At 41.1% G+C, this 23,657-nt stretch overlaps 1 protein-coding gene across 14 annotated transcripts in view; it reads left to right on the top strand.

Annotated features, from left to right (window-relative positions):
* The window catches only part of FHOD3 (formin homology 2 domain containing 3), a 403,988-nt gene that overhangs the window by 53,562 nt on the left and 326,769 nt on the right, over positions 1–23,657 (top strand). For all 14 annotated transcript variants that reach the window (XM_054190223.1, XM_054190222.1, XM_054190220.1 and 11 more), the window contains exon 3: positions 175–239. In XM_054190223.1, coding sequence (XP_054046198.1) covers positions 175–239 — 65 coding nt within the window. The remainder of the gene's footprint in view (positions 1–174; positions 240–23,657) is intronic.

The raw sequence follows: 23,657 nt of genomic DNA, 5'->3' as shown, positions 1-23,657 counted from the left end.
AATCAATTGATTGCCAATTAAGATAGAGTTGTATGATAAGAAACAAAGATATAACTTGTAATACCTTCCCTCACTCCCCACCTGTTTTTTCTAGGCTCAACGTCAGTCCTTCATTCCCAACTCCTCTACCTCCTCCCTACACCTTAATTTATTTTTCTTCTCTTCTCTTTTTAGGAGGGGCAAGAAGCACAGTATAATTCTGAGGACCCAGCTGTCGGTGAGAGTCCATGCCTGCATTGGTAAGTGAAGTTCCACATGCCTGAAAGAGAACAAATAAACAGAATCCATCACTGAGAAGCAAATCTGGGGACTATGAATCAGGCTTGCTGTGTTCTAAGTTAAATCAATTTATTGGCCATTATCCTTCTCTGTTGTGCGTGTTGCGTGCTAAACTTAGGTTATACTAGTTATATTACCCTTCAAGTATGTTAAACAGCCCAGGGAAGTATAGGATTTGACAGTAAAGTGTGATGATTGGGGGTGCTTCGGAGAATCTTGGATTAGCTGTCTTGCCACAGCCGTTTTGTGCGCCTGAAGAAGACTGTGTTCTGAACTGGGAAGGAGATCTGAAGAATTATTGGCAGACAGCTACTGCATTTTAATAGCATGTAATGTTTATTACTTCACATCTTGCAGATCTTGGCCACGTATTTGTCATTATCACAGTGTCACTGTCTTAAAAACCCTGGTTGAAACAATGCTATCACGAGGAAAAGTCTCTAATGAAAGTCATAATGTGTGTGTCATGAGAGCTTTAAGATTGCATAAATAGAGGCTGATGTGCTGTGATGGTGTTGATGTGTTCTCCAGAGTTCTGCAGAGCAGCAAGTTTCACTGAGTGTTAGCAAAGCTAATGCTCATGTTCTGGTGATATTATGATAGATGTTATGGGTGACTGGTTTGAAAAAAAGTAGATTAATCCTCTATGTATGTGCCACAGTTGCCTGTTTTGTTTTCAACTTCTCCATAGTGGATTTAGCGCTCTAATATGTTTAGCTTGTTTCAAGAGATCATAGCTGAGATTTAGGAATATATATACTTAACTTAAAAGGAGGAGAAGAAAGTCTAAGTCTTGTGTTATTTCCACAGTGCTACTGCTGTTGAAGGATTCAGGCTTTAAACACAACTAAACTTCTTTCCCCTGCCCCCAGGACACGTTATGAAATGGCCTTTCTGGGAATTTGAACTGAGCATAAGCAACCTACAGAATTCCTCGAATACCTCCCATTGAGAGCGCTCTCTAGGCTGCCTTGCAGAGGAACAGATTCTCCTCTACTACCATTGGCTTGAGGAAGTACAGTAGAGCAAGGCTACATCTTAAGTATTAGAGGAGAAACAGAGATGCTGCGAAGTCTAGGCTGATTTTATAAATGTGAGTGAAATTTAGAACAGCTTGGAGAAGCTTGTTCTTGTTAGGTCTGGGATTATCTTTGGCAAAACAGACCAATGCAGCTAGACAAATTTTCATATGTTTCCTGGATTGAAGTTTTATAAAAACAATTTTCATATAAAAAAAAAATTTGTCCAGAGTGCAGCCATCGAGGAATTGGAGCACACCAGATTCAGGGCTTCCACGTGTGGTTGCTTTGTTGTTATCTGTTTGCATTCAAGCTCACTGTGGGCAATTAGGCATATTACTGTGTGTGTATTTTAATTGTTCCTGTATTAAAGTGCGTATGAAGGTGCTGTTACTCTCCAGCAGTGGTGATGCGTTCAGCAGTGAGTACAGTGGAAGCCAGGCTGCAAAACTTGAGTCCAGATTTCAGACTTCTAGAGCAGAGGTGTGTTTGGATATGGGCTTTTGGCTTGGTTTGTTACAGGCAGAAAAGCCAAATGCAAGATCTGGTTCTGATTTCCAACCCCCCTGTTGAAGTTTAGATTTTTAGGGTAAGTTTTTGTTTCAGACCATAGCTTGGTGTAATGTAGTTTCTTTTCTTTTTCATTTCTACATGGTATGGGATAGTTTGAAAGAGTCAGGGACTCTGCAGTTTTTAGTACTGGCCTCATTTGGTGACCAGTTAAACTTGTCACAGAATAGGAGGGTTGTTTCACTGGCACAGTGTGTACTTTTCTTCTGGTGTGTACTTTCACGTCAGCTGCCTGTTAACATCTTTTTTTTTTTTTTTTAAATATAAGCATTAGGTTTTGAGGTTAAAGGTTGTGTTACATATTTGGAGCAGAAGCCAGGAGCTAGAGCAATGTGAGATGGTGTTACATGGAATAAAAATGTCTTGCTTTGGCTATTTTCTTTCAGTCTTCGCAATATCCTTGGAAAGCATTGTGGTTAGCAATGTTACTGACTCTGCAAAGTCCCTCATAGGTATGTAGGACTGCTTTATGAGAAGATGTGGTTTGTTCTGTAGTGCCCTTGCCGCAGAGCCTCCTGTCATCCTTGCATTCAAGGTTTTACTTTCCTCTGAAGAGCTGAGACGTGTAGAAATAGTTTTCCTGTCGTAAACGCTCCCATTTGAAAGTTGGACCAATATTTTTATATATTTTTTTTCTTCTCCCTAACATGTTGTACTTTTAAATTGTGGGAAATACACAAGTGTTTATGTTCAGATGTCCAGATAAAGTTTTCCATCGTTAGTGACTTAAAATCTCCAGGGAATTCGTTGGGGTTTAGTGTCAGAGGATGTATTGACTACAGGACAATATTTTATGAGACTTGGGTAGCTTTAGCAAGTCCCATGTCAAGTGAGGTGGGTTTTTTTGGTTTTAAGCAGGGCAGGGAAAGAATAAAGCTTAATAACTTGAGTGCAGAAGTTGTTAGTGAGTGGTATTTTCTGCATACCAGTCACTCTTAAGCATCACATTCAATTTAATGCATTAATACTTTTCTTTTTTTCCCCTCTCAATTTGAGTTCTTGTCTTATGTTTACACTAAGGACTTTCATCACGGAGGAACAAATTTTCTTCTACATATCCCTCTACTACTTTTCCCATTTTTTGTTTGATCCTGATTAAAATGTCAGGACTAATTAAAAGGTAATATAAAAAATAATTTAAGTGGTTTTAATACAAACTATTAGCAGTATTTACAATTTTTTTTATATCAAAAGACTATTGCTGAAACCAGTTTTGTTCATAGAACATAAATAATTGAAAAGTATAGATGTACTTTTGTACTTGTTGTTGTTAAAAGACCTTAGTGGTGGAGATGAATCTTTAAATTGCGTAGTGTCAATTGTTTGGTCCCCCCCGCCCCTCAATCTGTCAAATTTGACCTTTTATTCAAATTAGATTTATTGTGAGTTAATACCCTGTGGGAAAAGTCTTTCTGGTATTTTTGGCAGCCGTATGAATTTCCTTGTTTGTATTTAGTTGTGTCTTAACGTAATTTTACTTTGTATATATTTAACAATTACAGGGCTCAGCTGAAGCCTTGGTAAAGTCCAGTGTAAATGAGGGTGTAGCTTTACAAGGGTGAACACCAGCAGTGCCAAAAACTTTAGCCCCTGAAACTAAATAGAAGGTTTTAGTCAAAGCAGCTCTTTGACAGTGAAGTCTTAAAGATCTTTAAAAGCTCTGCTCTTCCTGGAGAGTGACTTGGTTTATTCGTTATGTCCATGCTTGGACAGCTTTGTTTGCAGCTGCTGCTTCATTTTCTGTTCCTTGCGTCTTGGTAGTTTTCTCTCAAAATTCGAGGTGGTCTCTGAGGGAAAAGGTCCGGTTTATTCTTATGTATCTGGATGCAGTATCTAGCCCAAGAGAGTCCTATGTCCTCTTTTTAAAACATGTATGCTTGTGATGGAGAGTCAGAAGTGTTGCTCTCAATACTGGGAATGAGGTTTGGGCAGGGACATGTAACAATGACTTTGATTCTGCCAAAAGAAGTTTGACATAAGCTTCAGGTGTTAATATGATGTAATACAAGAAGAATGCAAATAACAAAGGTTGATGTAATTCTGAATATGTGTATTGGCCCTGGGATTGCTCAGAGCACTGTAGCTTGGAAGGTCAGCAAATGCTGCAAGGTGTATTTTAAATTTTATTTCTCCTTTGTGTCAGTTTATTTAAAAAAATAATTAAAAAAAAAAACACCCCCAACATCCCCCCACCCCCAATTGGTTATTTAAAACGTTTTTGCATGATAAAATTACGTTTTTGTATGGTTATAGTTCCTTCCTGTACTTATGCAAAATTTCTTTTATCTGTCTATAGATGAAAAATAACTTGCCTAGATATTTGTGTGTATTACATTTCATAGCTTGGTCCAGCGAGGTCCCTAAATAGTGTGCACATATATTATTGCAAGAGTCTTGCTAAATGTATAATATTACCTTAATTATTACTCATTACAACCATTTTATAATCCTGTTCTATTGCCTTTTGCACATGGGCAGTTGTCGATTTACCGGAGCACAGTGCTGAAGTGATCTACAGCATGCCAGCCCTTCCCCGTCCTTCCCTGGGTGCTGAGCAGTGGGTCATTCCCAAGTATGTGACACAATAGCTGCCATGCCCCACGGCAGCTGTTCCTAGCCTCTGTTATTAGTGCATCTGCTGAAACCAGCAGTGTTGGCACCAGTAACCCAGTCTTTCCATGCAGCTCCTTGGATTGTCTTTTTTGACATTCTCTCACTCTTGATATCTTTTATGAAATGTAGCCATAAATATCTTCTTGAGTGCCTTTTGTTCTGGGGTACCTGAGGGAAGCTGTAAACTAGTTGTAACTAGGAGGCTAGTAGAAGCCATCTGTTTTTATTTGTCCTGTAATGGCTGAAATATGCAGCTAGTCCTTTTTTCCATGTACAGTTTTCCCTTCTGTTACCCATTATGTGGACTTGTTGCATGTATTACAGCAGATATGATTAGGTTCTGCAACTATTTATGCATCTGTTGAACCTTCTGGTAGGACCTGTCCCTCCAGGTGCTTGAGATGATAGAATCATTGAATGTGTTGGGTTGGAAGGGACCTTTAAAGGTCATCTAGTCCAACCCCCCTGCAGTGAGCAGGGACATCTTGAATTAGATCAGGTTGCTCAGAGCCTCATCAAGCCTGGCCTTGAATGTCTCCAGGGATGGGGCCTCCACCACCGCTCTGGGCAACCTGTTCCAGTGTCTCACCACCCTCATTGTAAAGAACTTCCTCATGTCTAATCTAAACCTACCCTGCTGTAGTGTAAAACCATCGCCCCTTGTCCTATTGCTACAACAAACAGCTTTACAAACAGTCCCTTCCCAAGGAGATGCAAGTTCCTCCCCAGTGGAACCACAGTGCTGTCACAAAGACAGTCATGTCTCGAGTCTGTAACTGTATCTGGCACTTTGTTGCAAAGAAGTTAAGATACATGGACAGAAGTGGGGAAAAATTTGTGATTTGTCCTCTTGTGAGTGTCTAGTACCAAAGTGTAGAAATGCCAGTGCGATTCTGGTTAAGGAAACATGTGAAACCCTGTTGTGTTTCACTCTCTGAGGGCAGAGTCAACCTTGTGCTTACAACCTGTGTTACTGGTACTGTCTCACTTGAGATGTTGTCCCTATAAATACCATTACCAAATTGCATCTCTCTGGCATATGTGTGTTTGCAGTGTGCTGAGTTGCTGGAACATCTCTCATAGCCATGGACAGTGTGCAACTCCTCTAGTTCATACTTTAAAACTTTCTGATTTTTTTTTTTGAAAGGGAATAGCTCATTGAATTTAAAATAAACAGCTATTTTTCTGAATACACTAAGAGAAAGAGTCTAACTAAAAAGCTTTCCTAAAGGAAGCTTAATTGTGGCACTGTGAGCTCTTCATTTGGGCAAATAGTGATGATATGTTCCAATGAAAGTCTCAAGAAAGAGAGGTACTTTGGGTTGTTTGAAGGGCATTTTACAGTTTTCTGTTCAGCGTTAAGCATTCCTAATAGAAAACATTTTCAGTTTGGAAGAGGGAACATGTGGAGAGCATTAGCAGTTCAGCAAAACGTGCAACTGATTCGGATTTAATTTAAAGGGAACAAAAGAGGTGCCTTGAGAATTTGTCGGAAGCGCTGTGGTTTTTGCCTTCTTTGCACTGATGGTAAAGGAGAGAGAGAGGGGTGAGTTGCAATTGCTTTATCGAGTATCTTCTTAGCATAATTGGGACAGAAAAGATGGTGATTAATGGATTTAATGGTGCTGCACAGGGATCCTGCGTGCATTATGGATTTGTAATCATGATATGCTTCCTATGACTCTTACTGTAACTTGGTAAAAGTCCTGGCTTAAATGAAGATAATAAACAACATGTTTATTAGATGTAAACTGACATCACACAAATTGAAAAAACGTGAAAAGGAATGCCAGAGCTTGAGGGGATTTTTTTTTTAAGAGTTAGGCTTTTTTTAATAGAATAATTCAAGTTCTAGTTAAGACAATGAACACAGTATTGGGGCCTGCTTCCAGATGTGATTGGAGATATCTGGTTCAGCTCTCTTTCAATTTGACTGAAACATGAAATAGCTGCAAAGGCTGTGATAAAAATACCTTTTTCAGCTTTTTAGGATTATTTAAATTTTCTTTCCTAAGAATGTGGAACACAGATGCTCTAAGTAAAATTCCCTGGTTCCCAGATCAGATTGCTTTGTGAAAATCTATCCGTATAAATAACTTGTGGTTTTACTCAAAAAATGTACACCTCTTTAAACTGAAATGTTAGACTTCTGTTGTATTCCTCGTGCATGCTTTCAGTCAGCCTCCTTTGTGGGGATGAGCCATGGTGCTTCCCCATAACCCATGATTTGCCTTCCGTGAGCTCACCGGGAAGTCTCTGGGCTGGTCCCATAGGATTTCAGAAGGTGTTTGAGACAAAGCAGGGAAATTTCCAAGATTTGTCTCTGGATTTAAATTATAATTTTAAATTGCAATCCTTAAAATAGGCTTTACAGCAAGAAGAACCAAGAAGCTGTAGAGCAGATAAAGCCTCCATTAGCAGTGGGTCGTTGCTTTTAAAGCGGTGGATTCCTGCTTTAAAGGGGCTTGTTCCAAGTTTGAAAGGACTGCCGTGGAGTGTGCTAGTGGGATGCTTTTCTTGTCTTGGGAAGCTTTGTGTTAAAATGTGAAAGCCTATCTGACTGGACTCACACGGCGGGAAGTACTGCAGAAATCAAGTGAAATGTCTTTGAATTGGGATATCCACTTTCAGGCTTTTTTTTTTTTTTGCCTGACAACTTAGATTTCCATAATGATTCCATTTTCTTACAATATGTAAAAATTTGCAGGGGAGAAGGAATCTACTTTTGACTCTTAAAACATAGTAAGATTTAAACAAACCTTGTTTCTGAACCAACAAAAATCCTGAGTCATCTTCAGTGGGTATCTTAAAGGAAACGATCTCCTCATAAACCCAGGAAGGAAAATAAGTCGTATGATACTTTGCTTCTCACCCCCCAACAGGGGCCTATTTAGACTTGTTTCAGTTATTTTTTAAAAAGAATTATAAAGTACCATATTAACGATGTGGATTTTCTTTTTAAGTGAATAGTTTTTTTCATGCAGTGTAACCACATGCCTTTTTGAAGATTAAAAAATTCTAACAAAATACGCTAATGCTTTTATTCTTTGCATATTGCCACCTACCTGGTGCTTTGAAAGGACTGTACATCGACTAATTAAATTTCACAAAAACGGAGGATTAAGTTAATTAGGAAATTAACTTGAAATTACTGGAGTATTTGGCAATTGCAGTTTCTAAAATTTCAATTCTAAAATAGCCATGTTGCTATTGTTAAGACTAGTTTGACCTCCTTTTTGTAATCTAAAGAGAAACAGACACTGTAAATTAAACTCTGAAATGAGTGAGAAGAATTTTGTAACATTTTAAGCTGTTTTTAAGTGTTCTTTAATGGACTCCAAAAATGGACTCCTCTGGAAATAACTGGTAACAACAGTAGTATCTACTGTAGTGAGGTCTTTGTGGATTTGTTTTTTGTTAGGTTGGGTTTTTTTTTATAAAAGCAAGCAAATAATTGATCATTTTGATAGATGATTTAGGCATTTTTTAATTACTTCCATGTTCTTCAATTAGATTTTGAGAAATAGTTGCTCAGTAGTAATAAATGAGTGCAGCCTAGGAATTGTCTCTAGATGTTCCTGTTGCAATTCTAGAGCAGATGTTGCCAAGGCTGGTCCTGCAGGACCTGGGGGAGCTCTTTATGGTTAAATGTTTCAAGAAGTCTCTGTGCGTGTATGTGATGGGCAGGGTGGCATTTGGAGAAGAACTGCACCGATTTCAGAGCCGTAAGATGACATGATCAAGGCAACCTCATCAGCTTGTTCTGCTGCCGTGATACTGGGTAACTCAGGTTTTGCAGGTCTGTGTTGAGGTGCAAAGCTCCCCTTCAGCAGTGTTTTTTCCTTGATGTGGCCTTTCTCTCACCTTGGGGGTTGTCCTGGGCATCAGTCTCTGCAAATCACAGTTTGTCAGTCTCGGGTAACCTGGCTAGGACTGGTACAGCCGACTGGTCCCCTGAGCAGTGTGGGAGAACAGGGTGGCTGTAGCCATCCTACGAAGGTGGGAATCTACAGAAATCATTACTGCTATATAGCTAGGTATTAATGTGACAAATTTGCATTTACTTCTTTGTAACAGTCCCTACATTTTCAAGGGGGTACGCTAAATTTCATTAAATGTAGGAGTTTCTTGCAATTTCTTACATCAATAGCTGTCATTAGTTTTCATGTAGTTTTCCTTTTAAGCTGTTTGCACTTCCCACTTACTTTATAGTTTCTCTGTATTGACAGGTAAAGCAGTTTTTAGGCTTTTGGTCTGTGTTCAGGCAGTTGAATTAATTTTCCTGTGGACAGAAGCACAGCACATTAAAGCCCTTAACTGAGGTAAAAAGGTTAAGTTCATATTAAATATTTTCAAATAAATTAGCTTTACACTCAGAAGAGAACAGAATGATTCCTTTCCTGCTTCCATCTAAACCTGTTCTATGTGGAAGATGTAAACTAAACAAATGAATTTGATTCAGATTAGTTTTCTTGAAACTGTGCACCACTCAAGCCTGTTTTAATCTTTACCCTGAAAAACTTGTTAGAGATGCATCAATAAAACAAAATGAAGCATTTAAACAGTGGAAGAGAAATTAGGAGCTGCTACTTAAGAACCGTGGGTTTGGAATAGAAAATGCTGGTATTTCTTAGGATGTCATTCTCAGCACTGCCACTGATTTAGCCTTGTTTGTAAGGAAGGTGGAGGGATGCTGATTTTACTTAAGTGGAATTGGGAGTAAATACAGTTCCTACCTCCTTGAGATGTTCTAAGGTGCTTGGGCAAGATTGTCTTTGATATACTAACAGTCTCTAAGCATATATACTAAAGACTGTGTTAATCTTAAATATATTGGTTTTATCTACTACCTTTTGTGTTTAGAGACGTGACATTGCTTGTCTTATTCGACTGTAGATTTTAGCTCTGGATTTGCTGGAATTCAAGGAAGGTAATGATTCTGGAGGTAGCTGTAATGCAAGTTGTGGATCTTGCTTCCCCAAATGTTTGGGTAGAGAAAGAACTGAATTAATGATGTTTATTTTTCTATAACATACTTCTAATGTAAGAAGAGAGCAGAAATGGTTCATAAAGCAAGGAATCGTGCTACTATGGAAAGGAGACTTCTCTTCAGAATGAGTCCATTACATGTAATGATGTTGAATGGAAGCCCTGCAAAAGGGTAGAGTTTTAGCATAAGGCAAACTTTGTACATCCCATTTAGTACTGACAAATTACTGAACAAACCCTTCTCCACATCTAGGGAGCATCTGGGCTGCTTTTTTCCTCCGGTCAATTACTGAGGGAGTTGCTGTACAGTAAATAGGGAAACTGACTCTCCTGGATGGTGGGTTTTTCTCATTCATTGCATGTCTGGTTTTTGCTCTCTGATGGACAGTGTTGATCTGTCACTTGGCTATCATGTACCACAGACAAATGCATACTCCAGTATGCCTTATGATGATTTACTTCGTTAGCTTAAAAAAGAGAATGTATGCATGTCATTGAAACACAAGGTCAGAAGTTGCATGTTTGAACATTATCAGTCTGCTTATCTTTAAAAATGGCAAGCAAAATGTGCAAGCTCATGGTCAACAATGCTTCAAATTGATGCCACTTGCTTACTTTTGTGAGCTCGCTGCAAGACCAAGTATATGCTTATCATCTTTTCAGACTAGGGCTGTGTTGTTTCAGTCCTTTTACGTACTGAAAGGAGAGTTAAGTTTCATTACCAACTCAAGATCTTACAGTGGAAGGTGATATAAAATACATGTGGTTTTATAACACTGTTGGACTGATTTTTTTTTTTTCATCTGGTTTATTAACTTTTCTTCACTATGTAAAAATAAATGCACTATCACTTAGTTCAACAGTCGAGAAAAAGTTGCTCTCTCTGTCGAGTTTTCGTCGTGGCATTCAAATAATGCATACTGTTCTTTCCTTGCCTTCAGCTATCCTATTCCGCTCTCATTTAGATCCTTTTCATCTTTCTTATGTGCAGCTGCTTTTATTTCTCTAGAAATTAAGATGATTTAATTTGTAAATTGGGTGCCTCTCAATTTATTTCTTTCTTGAAAGAAATACTCCAAAGCCTGAGGAGCTTTATTTGAATAGGAGGCACGGTTCCCTGATGTAACATATGTTGTCTTCTGTAAGACTTTCAAAGGAGGTATCCACCAAATCCATCCAGTGTCAAGAAGAAAATGTGTACTGTAATGCAAAATATTGCTATGGTGCTTTCAGAAACATTTAGGTAAAATGCTCATCTTGGCATCAGAACATGCCACAGGCAGATGTGGCCATCAGTGATGGAGAAATCCCATCACTCATTATCATTGTGGTTTTGTACTTGTACAAGCTTGGTTGAAGTTGAGGACACCATGGTGTCTCTGTTTGGGAAAGGGAGAGAGATACGGGATTTTTTTGGATCATTTAATTGGCAATATTTTAAGCATTATGAAATATCATGTATGCAAAATATTTCCTTTATTTCACAGCTTTTCATGTTTTCAAGTGTTGCTCTAATCATGAGCTGCCCTTTTCTGTTTGTTTGGCTTTTTTATGTTACAGAATCTGGATTTTAATAAAAATAACATGTCCTTTAATTCTCTTTTTTTCCTGTTTAAGACTTGGTAAGGCACGTGAAGATTTAGGCTCCAAAGAGATAAAGTTGCAACCTCTTAGCTTGAAAGCCCAGCAGAAGTTACTGTGGCTGAGCAGCATGCTGTTGTAAGTGGTAGGATGTCAGAAGCCATGTCAATTCATATTTAGCAGTTTGAGATGATTCTGGTATGTATGAAGTTATATATTGTGTTTCTTTTAACCTTTCAGACATTAAGTATTTAGCTCTGCTCTTACTATTAAAACACGAAGAGGAGTGTGTTGGTAAACTGTGTACTTAAAAAAAAAAAATTATACCTGTTTCTGCGGTTTTATTTCTCCCTGTGGCTGTTGACAAGGATTATACCTCAGCTTTAAGGGCCAGTTATAACTTCAGAATGTCTAAAACTGGCATATCGAGTTAACTTGTTGATGTTGCTGAGGAGGAAAATATAAATGTTGGATGTGTTCCTTACTTCTTCCATAATACTAAATTTAGGTTCACCAGCCATTTAAGAGCCTGTTCAGCATCAAATGCCACTGGAGAGATTTGCTTACCATTTGACTTTGTGTGAAACACGGACAGCTGGGAGTGTGGAAAGCTTCTCGGCAGGTTGGGCACAGGAGGAGGCCTGGGTTTGATCTCACCTGTGCCCGAGGTCTGGGGTTTTCCTCAGCGCTTTTAGCAGTAGAGCTATTATTCTGCAGGGCGTGGGGGCTGGACGAGCTGTTCCAGGCAGGGGAGGACGGTGACGATGCCGGCAAGACGGCAGCCAGCTGTCATTGCTTTTCTGCCTCTTGCTGCTTAGAGGAACATGCGTGAGTGGTTCCCTGTAACTGCATCAGAAACACATCAGGAGGCTTTCCTGCTTCTTTTTTCTTTTGCTGTCATGCTGAAATGCTTGGAGTTGCACTGAGGAAAATCTTGCTGTAGAAAATGTGGGTGTGTTTGTAATCAAAGGTCCAGCGTCATATGTAACAGTATCCTGAAAAACTCTCGTAAAGGAGTTCTGACGTATGTTGTTCACTTCAGTGTTTATTAATTCCCAATATATTAAAAATATCCGGGATCCCAAAAGAGTGGGTGAAGAAATTAAATCCTCTTTGTATCTTTGCCAGAATAGCCAGGTGCTACTGTAATACTCCCTGGGGTGGTTTACCCTGGGACCGGGGAGCCCCCAGGGATGCTCCCTAAAGCCCCGGGTGTGAGCACACACTGTGCTCTTGTCCAAAGGCTAGGACGAGTGATGAGTACGCTATGAGGTTGAGTCTTTTTGTTTTAAAACCAGTAAAATACATATAATTTGGTACCAACTCAAAGAGTTAGAGGGCCGTCTGTTGGCAGTACCTGTTTTGATTAGCTGCCTGTTACCTCAGGGTGCCAGGTACGATTTCCAGCTGGGCCCTGGGGATGCTTGTCCAGGAGGCAGGAAGCGTGAGCAATCCTAACACAGAAATGCCAAACGATTCCTAAATTTCTCTGTAGGGAAAAACAATACAAAATGCCAAACAGAAAAGCACATGCTACACAGAACGAGGATTTTTGTAATTGCATCTGTTTTATGAAGACTACTTACTCTTAAAAAAATATAAAACAAAACCCAAACCACCCAAAAGCAAACCCCCTTGAAAACCAAACCCAACAACATGGACTTAGTTCCTCCCTCTTCTCTGCTTTCCTCTTCTCTTTGTTGCAGGAAAGGACTAGGAGCCTTTCAAGCATAATTCAGCTGACAGGGAGCGTCAAGGCACTGGCCGTAGTTCTTTTTTCATATTGCTTGAGTTGTGCTCAACCACGTGGCATGTAGGAAAATAACTTTGCTTCTAGGTGAAGCTTTACTGCTGTATCACTGCCACGAGTCCCCTTCTTGTCAGCCTCCCAGTCATGCCAGGCATGCGGCTTGGTGGCTGTGTTAGCCACCAGGCTCCCTCTGTCATCGGTGAGCAGGGTCTGTCTGGAGGGCACTTCAAAGCATCTCAGTTATGTTCCTGCCCTGAACTGCTCGTTCCGTTGACCATAAAGGGAACAGATTAGGGAGAGGAACTGCCTGGCTGAGAGGTACACATACTCTCCATTGTCCCTTTCTGGTTTGTGTCTTCAGGATCCTGATAGTCATTCTTGGATGACAGCAGCTTTTAGTGAAATCTGGTTCTTTGCCAAGCTCTGAAAATAGTTGTGCTAATTTCTTTTTTCCTAGTTTCTGTCAGGATCTAATATGTAACGTGTATATGTAAATCGCTTACTGGAATAACTCCTGTGAAGTTATGCTGGAATGAAGTTTCGTAAGGGCAAGTAAGATTCAGGGATTTTGGGCGGTGAGTTACCTCCACTGGCTCTCAGGCCCATCATACGGGCAGAAGCAAGTGGAGACAGTGTCTGGTCTGTGGTTGTGCTCAAGCTCTTTGCTAGAACTGTGACAGAAATTCTGGATGTTGGAGCACAAGTATCTTTTCTGGGCAAATCCTCATGTCCCATAAAATGGTTTGGGGTGAGATTTGGTCCATTCTACCCTTATGGAGTGCCAGTCTTACACTGGAATGAGATGGCGCGCTTTGATAATTTGTACCAGCCTGTTTCCTGGAGCACAGATGTGCAGGCGCACCTATCCCAGGAGAAGGGGAAAGTTAGTTTTACTCTGGTTCCCAGCATGGTGTTTTTGACAAAATCTCCCTCAGAGCAAGCCAGCTGCTTTCCCCCATTACAGAGCCTGCTGCGTCAACATGCTGAGCTGACAACACTGAAAAGGAGGATTTCTTTTCTCGGTGTGTCTCTCCCGCGTCTGCTGTTACGTTTTTGTATTGCCTGATCTTCTCCTGAGCCTGATGCCACGCAGCTGGCAGTTTCCTGAGGCGGCTCTCGGCGCCTGTTGACGGATGGGCTGGTGGCAGGAGGTCCAGCAGCCCAGGCGCCGTGCACGCAGGCTCTCGCCCATCCCTCCCTTCGAGGGTCAGGTCAGCTGTACTTTGGCATTAAACTCCCAGCTGGAAAGATCTTTTCCGTGTTTGCTAGGAATAACAAGGAAAAGGAGAAGACAGACACTTGGCAGGCTGCAACCGTACCTGCCCTCTCCCTGGTGAGAAACCAAGGGATCTATTTTCAGGGTGGCTGCACACCCTGGGCATTTAAATGCGATACCTTATCAGAGGTGGCTGTGGCGCATGTCAGCATTGACCCCTTTCACGCTGGCTTCTTGGTAGATAGTGAAATTGTGACTTTCAATTCTGCCTTCATTGCACGATACCACAGCCAGCATTACAGTGACTTCTTCATGTCTGTTGGGGTTTTGTACCGCTGTTCTTTGCATGCTTGCACGTGCATGACAACGTTGCTTTTCGCTTTTCTCTCTTTCTTACCGTGTTGATAGGATGTTAGAATGTATTACAGCCTTAGTACTTCTTATCAGGGATAGCTTGTTTTCTCTAGGAAGAAAAACAGCAGCATGGTTTGGCTGAAGAGCCCAAATTCCTATCCACCCGCCCTTTCTTTTCATGAATTCCTTGGGGTTAAGTAACATCGAAATTATGCAAGGAAACTCTTATATTTACTTTCGTCAACCTCTAATTTCTGAATAAAAGTAGCTGTTGTGGATGGAGTATTTGTTTACAGATGTGTCTTTGCCATTTTGAAGCACCATATCTAATGTGGGCTTAGAGTATTTCAGTGGTAGAAGGAAGTGCCTGGCTTCTTCCTCCTGAACCTGAGTCTCCCGAGCCCCTGACTCTTGACTGATAAAGCAGGCAGCTTGCTTGTGGCCTTCAGGGGTTTAAATTGGACTGAACAAAACGCATGCCAGGCAACAAGGCAATGTTTGTGTTCTTTCGTTGATTCCTCAAATGTCCTGCAAGTGACTGGTTGTTTTTGAACTTCTTTGTGTCACTGCAAGGGACTGTATGTTTTGATGTAATTAAGATTACGTTTCTCAGGCTCACTTCCTTGAACAGTCTTGGTCAAATACAAGAAAACTAAATATCTTGGAAAAATGAGTTCTCCTGAGGCCAGGTATTTTCCATTTTGATTCGGAAGAATTCCATTAAGGACTTGTTAGTGAATAGCCGAGTTTTCTCAGTCTTAAGTTTATTGTCCCATGCTCCCTTGAATTAGGTAACTGCCTAGCACTTCAGGTGCTCTGAACTGTACGGGTAGGAAGGTTGTGGTGTGCCACTTCTGTTTGCAAAGAATGAATGAACACCTCTGGGCACCTGCAAAACAAACGTTGGTTATTTAGACATTCAATTTTCTGCTTCCAGCTCTGGCAACTTCCATCCTGGATTTATTTTATTTTTTTTTATTGCCACCTTTCTTTAAGTATACTTTCTCTCTGATTATCTTCTGAAACCTATTACAGTGTTCCTTCTTAGGAGCTGAATCGCACGCGCAGTGCGACTAGCGTGCCTGGTGACTAGTGTGCAGGGAGTCTACAGGCAGGATCTGTGTGAGCATTCCTTGGTACCCAGCTAGATAAAAGCATAAAAACTACATTCTAAAAAGAAAGTAAATGAAAATGCTTCCTAATCCGTAACAACCAAGTAGAAAGAATAATAATAATCTATCCACTGCTTGCAGCAGGTTTGCAGTTTTGTAGAAATAAACAGGTAATAATTTAGTTGGAAGTAACTCCAAGCATCCTCGGGAGGCAGCTGGGTGCGGGGAAGGTGTGTATATGTTGTCTTGCTATTGTGCTTTAATGAAATACAGACTTGCAGGCACATATGGCCAACAGGTATAGTGCAAGTAAGTGCAGAGCTAATTTATGTTATCTTGCGTGATCAAAAGAAACTATGAAGGTGCTTGCTTTATTTTGTAGAGGATTATTTTCTAGAAGTGTTTACGTTATTCCCAGTGGATAACTTCTGAAAGATTTTCATCTTTACAAGGAGTGGGCAAGCATGAAGTGAATCACAAATGGGCTATAGAACGAAATCGCCGTGCTGGATTAGATCAAAGGTCCATCTAGGCCAGTTCCCCAATCCCTCCACTTCTTTCTTGAACAGCTGCTAACAGTTGCTGATTTGAAGACTATAAGAAGAGTGTGAGAATTCTACCAGATTGCTTTCCAGCCTCTGGCAATTTTGTGCTTCAAGGACTTTGAGGTGGTGTCTTTAGAGTTGGTCACCCTCTGTGGGGTTCTCCTTCCGGGAATATGCCCAGCTGCTCTTCAGACACCCTTAAAACTTCTAGCATATAGAAAATACCACAGGTATGAGTTCCAACAGTTGAGCTGCACTCTGGGTGAGGGACCAGCTCTTTTTGGTTATTTTGGACTTGAAACTTTACTTTGATACCTTGTAGCTGTATTTGAAAAGGAATTCCCAATTCACCTTCAGCCTTCTGCTGAAGGCTCAATAGCCATTTCTCTCAGTTCCCCTCCCACCCTCTCCCCAGAACATCTTTTTACAGGGTGGAAATCCCTGTAAAAGATGAGAACTCCCTGTAAAGGATTTAGAAATTACTTAGGTGGCCATTCCTCCACTGTCTTCACTGCATGATGCTTCCTTAAAACACTTCAACAATTATTTGCCATTAATCAACTTTGTCACGGTTCTATCTTTTCCAGTTCTACTATGGTATTTGAGACTAGGGGCCTGGAATCACGGAATCTTCAGAGTTGGAAGGGACCTCTAGAGATCATCTAGTCCAACTCCCCTGCTAGAGCAGGATTGCCTAAAGCACATCCCTCAGGGCTGCATCCAGGCGGGTCTTGAAAATCTCCAGAGAAGGGGACTCCACAACCTCCCTGGGCAGCCTGTTCCAGTGCTCTGTCACCCTCACTGTAAAGAAGTTTTTCCGTGTATTTGAACGGAACTTCCTATGTTCTAGCTTGTGCCCATTGCCCCTTGTCCTGTCGCTGGGAACCATTGAAAAGAGCCTGGCTCCGTCCTCCTTAAACCCACCCTTTAGATACTTGTAAACATTAATCAGGTCCCCCCTCAACCTTCTCTTCTCCAGGCTAAAGAGTCCCAGCTCTCTCAGCCTTTCCTCATAAGGGAGGTGCTCCAGTCCCATAATCATCTTGGTTGCCCTTCGCTGGACTCGCTCCAGTAGTTCCCTGTCCCTCTTGAACTGGGGAGCCCAAAACTGGACACAGTACTCCAGTTGTGGCCTCACCAGTGCAGAGTAGAGGGGAAGAATGACCTCCCTCGACCTACTGGCCACAGTCTTCCCTATGCAGCCCAGGATGCCATTGGCCTTCTTGGCGACAAGGGCACACTGCTGGCTCATGGATAATTTGCTGTCTACCAGGACCCCCAGGTCCTTCTCCTCAGAGCTGCTTCCCAGCATGTCTGCCCCTAACCTATACTGGTGTTTGGCATTCTTCCTTCCCAGGTGCAGGACCTTACACTTGCTTTTGTTGAACCTCATTAGGTTCTTCTCTGCCCAGCTCTCCAGCCTGTCCAGGTCACGCTGGATGGCAGCACGGCCCTCTGGAGTGTCGGCCACCCCTCCCAGCTTGGTATCATCAGCAAACTTGCTGAGGATACACTCTGTCCCCTCATCTAGGTCATTAATGAATATATTGAACAAAATTGGTCCAAGTATTGACCCCTGAGGGACACCACTGGTTACAGGCCTCCAACTGGACTCTGTGCCGCTGATCACAACCCTCTGGGTTCTGTCACTCAGCCAGCTCTCAATCCACCTCACTGTCACCTCGTCTAGCCCATACTTCCTCAGCTTCCTAATGAGGATGTTATGGGGGACAGTGTCAAAAGCCTTGCTAAGGTCAAGGTAGATGACATCTACGGCTCTCCCCTCATCCAGCCAACCCGTTATAACATCATAGAAAGCTATCAGATTGGTCAGGCATGATTTGCCCTTGGTAAATCCATGCTGACCACTTCCAATAACTTCCTGTTCCTCTATGTGTTTGGAGACGACTTCCAGAATGAGTCGCTCCATTACCTTCCCAGGGACAGAGGTGAGACTAACCGGCCTGTAGTTCCCTGGGAACTATTTCCTACTATTGGAAATGTGGGTACACAATTTCTTTAAATAATGTTGTAATGATGCTTTCTTCTTTGTTTTGTATTCCTTTTAAAATAATTTCCATTATTATTTAGCTCTGAAACAGTTAAAAAGCAGAGTTGCTACAGAACTGGTATTACCTGAGCCCCTTCTGATTAGATAAAATTCAATTCAAGGCCATAATTATCTGGAAAATTAGGGTGATTTTTTTTTTTTTTTAAAGAAATGTGTAACACCTCTCTGCACTGAACTCCCATCTGTCATTTTTATCATCCAGTCTGTTGCTCCTTTGGCAGTTCTTCACAACTGAAACTCTTCTTACCTGCTTTGAGTAGCTGAGAATTAAAAAACTTTGCTCCCTTTCCATCTACCATTTTTGTTCATGTTCTTTATGATTGTGGTGATCAGCGTAGGCCCATGCACTGGTTCAGTTAACTGAATTCTGAATTAAAATTTTATAAGTATAAATTGGATATGATTTTCGCTCTGGACTCTCTGAGGTGTTAATGAAGGTCTGAGTTTGCCCTAGTACATCTATTCAGATGTGAAAACAAAGGTGTAACCTGATGCATGTTCAGGTGTATTGAAAGAGCCAGAACTAACCCTTATGTTCATTGTGCCAGGGTGGCCTTGTCTTAACTTGAATGTGATTAATCACCACACATCTGTTTTCCATTCTAATCAAAATGTAACTAATACCTTTTTCTGCTTGTTCATCATTGCTGGCTTTTCATGAATCCATTACAGACTCAGGAAAAAAGTTCAGTATATTTGGCTGAAATTTGAGATCACTTTTCTCCCTCTCAGTAAAATTACTTTAACATGACCGGTAAATTTTAATTAACGTTGCTTACTCAGTATACTGACTATAATTTGACAGAAAGCAGGTCTTTGCTATATGAGTTCATTACCATATCAGAAATAACGCCACTCTTCTGTTACTGTGCTTTTCCCTCCTTAGTACTTTTCAGGTAGCTCCTAAACTTTTGGCGATTAAGAAAAAGCCATCTGCATCACTTGTGCAAGCTGGGAGCATGTTGTCCAAACAGTAAAAATGTTCTGTTGAGAGAATTTTTTTCTTCTGTCCTGCTTTGTCTAACCCATTGAAAATCTCCTGATCTCCTTGTTCTCTTGTTATTTACACTCTGAAAATGAAAAAATTTTTCCTAATTTTCTAGCCTGAACCAGTTGCGTTAATTTCTGTTGAAACTCTGGGTATTTCACTTGTCTGAAAATCGGTCTCTTGGTTTGTCGAATACTTGTATTTTTATGATTAGCTTTTTTCCTTTGTCTGTAAATTTTCAAAGTGGACCATAATTATCCTTAGGTCTCACATGAGGAAGGGAGTGAATTGTTTCGTGTTGCTGAAGGAAAGGTTTGCACACATAAAAGAAAACTCAGTAAAATACTGATCTGGAAAGGTAAAATCTGACCATCCACCCACAGAAGAAAGTGGGGAAAAAGCTGGTCCTTCACCAGCAGGCAACGTGCTGATGACTTCAGTTTTATTACTTAATTGCTCAGTAATTGTGAATTTCCATTTGAAATTGGTTGAAAATTCTAAAGCCTCACAGTCTGGTTTTATGTGTAAATCTGTCCCGCAGTGGCACAAAATAGTATGAGGGTGTTGAGGGCAATTACTGGTGAGCGGGGAGGGCAGCTGATATACCCTTTATGCAGAAGAGATCCGTTTACCATGGAAACTCTCAGAAAGTCTCTCTGCAAATCTGCTACGTATGTCAGAAATATAAAGCTACTCAGGAGGTATAAGCTTTGCTTTCCACAAGGAAAAACAAATCCTCTGCAGCTTTAGTTTTTATGCAGGAGAGTGTTTATGGATGTTAATTTGAAAACTTGTGTGTAAAGAATGAGCTCTGGGAAATCAGCGATATTTTGCACTGTTCTGTATTAAAGTTAGTTTACTACATCACATCTAGTAAAAATCACTTTAGAGCAGTATTTCTTTTCTGATGGTCTCTATGCAGGAATTTAAGACTGAAAAGGGCATCCTGCGAGAGCAGTCCTCTGCTAGCCCGCATTACGTAATCTCCTCTATAAAGTTCCTACCTAATATACATGAACATAGAAATAGCCCCTTTTTTTGCTTTTGGTCGCGTTTACGAATTGCTAAGTTCACCCTGTAGATCCTGGATAAAGCTGAATTTCTGCTTGCCATGCAGCCTGAGATTTAATTACTGCTGACCTCACTTGGCATCCCAAGTTTGGGAACAGCTGTGTGTGCTGAATCAAGTCTTCAGCCTGTGCAAACTAATTCTCCTGTAAGTCAGCTGAGAAGCTGGTACAGCCTGTGTGTCATTTCTGTCACGTAGAGATGCAAAACACTTATGCAGAGCTTGTTGCTGTATAGATCCTGCGTTCAAAGCAGCAAGGAGCTTTCAAGGTGGAATCTCAGGGTACAATGAAATCAATAGAAACATGCTTAGGATAGAGCTTAACAGTTGAAGAGTAATTAAGGTCTTGTGCTCAATTTTCAGATTGGACATTTCTGTCCAGCAGCAATTCTTCTCAAGAGATTCTGCAGAGTTTGTTTTATGCTGATTATATTCTCATTGCATTGATTTTAAACAGCAGAGCATTGTGCGTGGCATGTGTGCATTGAATATTGATAATTTAGAAACACATAGACGAACTTCTAGATTGGTGGGAAGGAAGAGACTACAACTCGGTAGCCTAGTCTTGAGTTTTCTGAATCTGGACAATTTATCTTGAGCAAACTGTGGCAGGGGTTGCTGCTGGATGCTGCCGTGTTGCATATCCTTCAGGTTTCCGAAGGAGCAGCTGTGAACGCCGTTAAATTTGGCGAAGACTTTCACTGGTATTACAGTAGGGTGTTTGGCACCAACAGTGACATATGAGGATACAGAAATACACTCGAGGCTACTAAGCTGACTCAAGGCAAAAAAAGCCAACCCAACCAACCCCTCCCTCCCTTCCCAATCTAATCCCTACAGGAATGCCTGCCTCTGAGGATGAGAAATGTCTAAGTGTGTGTATATATACATTAGAGTGGTCTTGGTCACTGTCATATCCAAAAGGAACACATGGATTTCCTCATTGCGTTAGGAAAAAATGAGGTGTCACTGGGGGTGGAGATGTGACAGGGCTAGTTGAGAAGCCCTGAGTTCTGCTGTAAATGGATACCTGGGTTGAAATGAAGCCGAGTTAATTCAATACAGGCTCACTCCTAGAGGCCAGGTCAGTTGAGCAGAGGTAAAATACTGCTGTAACAGACGGACAACTACTCGGGAAACAGACTGAAATAGAGTAAGGTAATTAGGGCAGGAGGTAAATGTATTGCATGACACTACATAAATGACTAGGGCTGGAATTAACGGTTACCTTCCTGGAGGTCTTTGGCTGTAACACCAAAAGGAAGGAATATAAAAGTGGAAACAAAGCAATATTTCTATTATGATTTCTTTTATGCAAGGTACTTTCCAGATACATGAAAAGGATAATCCCTGCTTCAAAGCACTCATTTTTTGACTACAGAAACATAGGCAGAGGTTAGGGGAAGGGGAACTAAATAAGGAAAGTATATGTAATTTAAATGCCTAATTACACATCTAGAAAATATTTGAAACAGTCAAGGTCAAGAGTTAAACCCTCAAAAGTTAGGAAACACTGGAATTATGGTAGACTTCAAAGCTTTTATTATGATATATTTCAAAGCTTTTGTATATGTATCTCTCTTCTTGGCCAGGCACACAATAGAAGAAAGGCAGACTGAACATGGGTACCTGCTTATGGAGTTTAGCTCCTGCTATTTCATGTCCCTGTCTGCATTAGATGCTGGGTGAGAAGGACCTGTGAAGCACGTACTATAGGTCATGGCACACTTCTCACCATCCCGCTGTCAATCGATGGGCAGTAGCGAAGTACTGAAAATGTAGTCACAACCTGGGAGTGATGGTAGGCAGTGCAATTCCCAGATGCGGCGTTATATATTTCTCAATTCAATATGGCATAGAAGTGTTAGAAGAGTTTTGGGTTCAGCTTGCAAAGCTTTGTGAAAAGGACTCTGATGAATTCTGTGGTGTGGCACCCAAGGCTGGGTGCAGTGCTTCTGGCGAGTCTTAGGTGAATCTCTGTCATGGACTTCTGGGCACTGCCAGGACTGCCCTAGTGGATGTCAGGGGAAGACTGACATCCTCTACAGGAACACATATTTTGCCAGTTGTTTTCTCAGTTCTTTGCTGACATGAAAAGTATGTTGACATCGACAAACTCAGATTTAACTTTGGGTGCTGGAGGGAATTTGCTGTAGAAACCACAAGTTTTTATGTATCAGTAGCTAGATTTTCTATGTAATGGTAGAGGAGAAAAAGGACAAGGCAATGTTTCTCAACTCTGCAGAGTGAACCATTTTTGCCTGTCTTCTCTTTCCCCGATTCCCTCTTTACGTCCCAGGAGGGAGAGAAGATGGGAGAGACAGCAGACTAGATGGCTAAAGTTTGGCTAAAAAAAATAAACAGTGGAGAGTAGGATCTTAGAATAACAAGTGTTAGGCGGCATTAACAAGAGGCAAAGCCACCAGACTGACTTGTAGCTAACCTACTGATGTTCTTCTGGGCCAGAACTGTCACTCAGAGGTTGCTAAGGATGACTGGTAAAACAGCTGCTTCTTTAATCAGCAGGTAGGTCTAGGGAGAAAATTCTTGTTCACTAACAATTAAACAAATGTAACTTTAACTTTCTTACATTTCTCTTACTGAAACAAAGTTGGTTGGCACAGTGCACTGTTGAACTCTTCCCCCCCGGTCCCCTCTTATTTTTAGGACAGTAGTTACTCAGTGGGATAATGTACATCTTTGGGTAGAAAGGTTATGTAAGAAAAGCTTTAGCAATAGCATATGCATTTGAGCTGTTTTTCTGAGTCTACTTTCAAGACCGTGTTGAGCTGTTCGAATATCTTTCCAAAAGGAGGTTATTGCCAAGGACTTCTTCTGGAGATACACCATGCGTGACTGCCAGTACCTCCTGCAGGCAGTTTATTGCAGGAGAAGTGCCACGTTAAAACCTAAGTTCCTCAGTTGCCAAACATTGGATTTTGGACTGTAGTGTTCAGATTTGCAGCTCTACATGGCCATTGTATATGCTCTGTGCTATCTTAGAAGTCTGTTTCATTCAGATTAACCTCACTTACTACTTTTCCTCCTCCATTCCCCATCGATTCCTTACTGTTCGAATCACAATCTAGAGAGGTGTACAAGTCTTTCTTCTCTGTATCAATAAACAAACGTGGTAGTCAAAATACTCTACGGTTTGTTTAATATATATAAAAAATTACTCTGCTGTATAGCAAACCAGTCAGGAGTGAAGATATGGTTTATGTAAAATATCATCTGTTTCTTCATGCCCTTGTCTAGAGATGGTTAAAACATTGGGAAGGTGAGAGGCTTTATTGTTACTTGAAATAAAATGAGTAAGGGTGGTGAGGCACTGGAACAGGTTGCCCAGAGAAGCTGTGAATGCCCCATCCCTGGAACTGTTCAAGGCCAGGCTGGATGGGGCTTTGAGCAGCCTGGTCTAGTGGGAGGTGCCCCTGCCCATGGCAGGGGGGCTGGAACTAGATGATCTTCAAGGTCCCTTCCAACCTAAACCATTCTCTT

The sequence above is a fragment of the Rissa tridactyla genome, chromosome 2 (assembly GCF_028500815.1).
Source record: "Rissa tridactyla isolate bRisTri1 chromosome 2, bRisTri1.patW.cur.20221130, whole genome shotgun sequence".
Taxonomy (NCBI): domain Eukaryota; kingdom Metazoa; phylum Chordata; class Aves; order Charadriiformes; family Laridae; genus Rissa; species Rissa tridactyla.
This window is presented reverse-complemented; position numbering and strand designations above follow the sequence as displayed.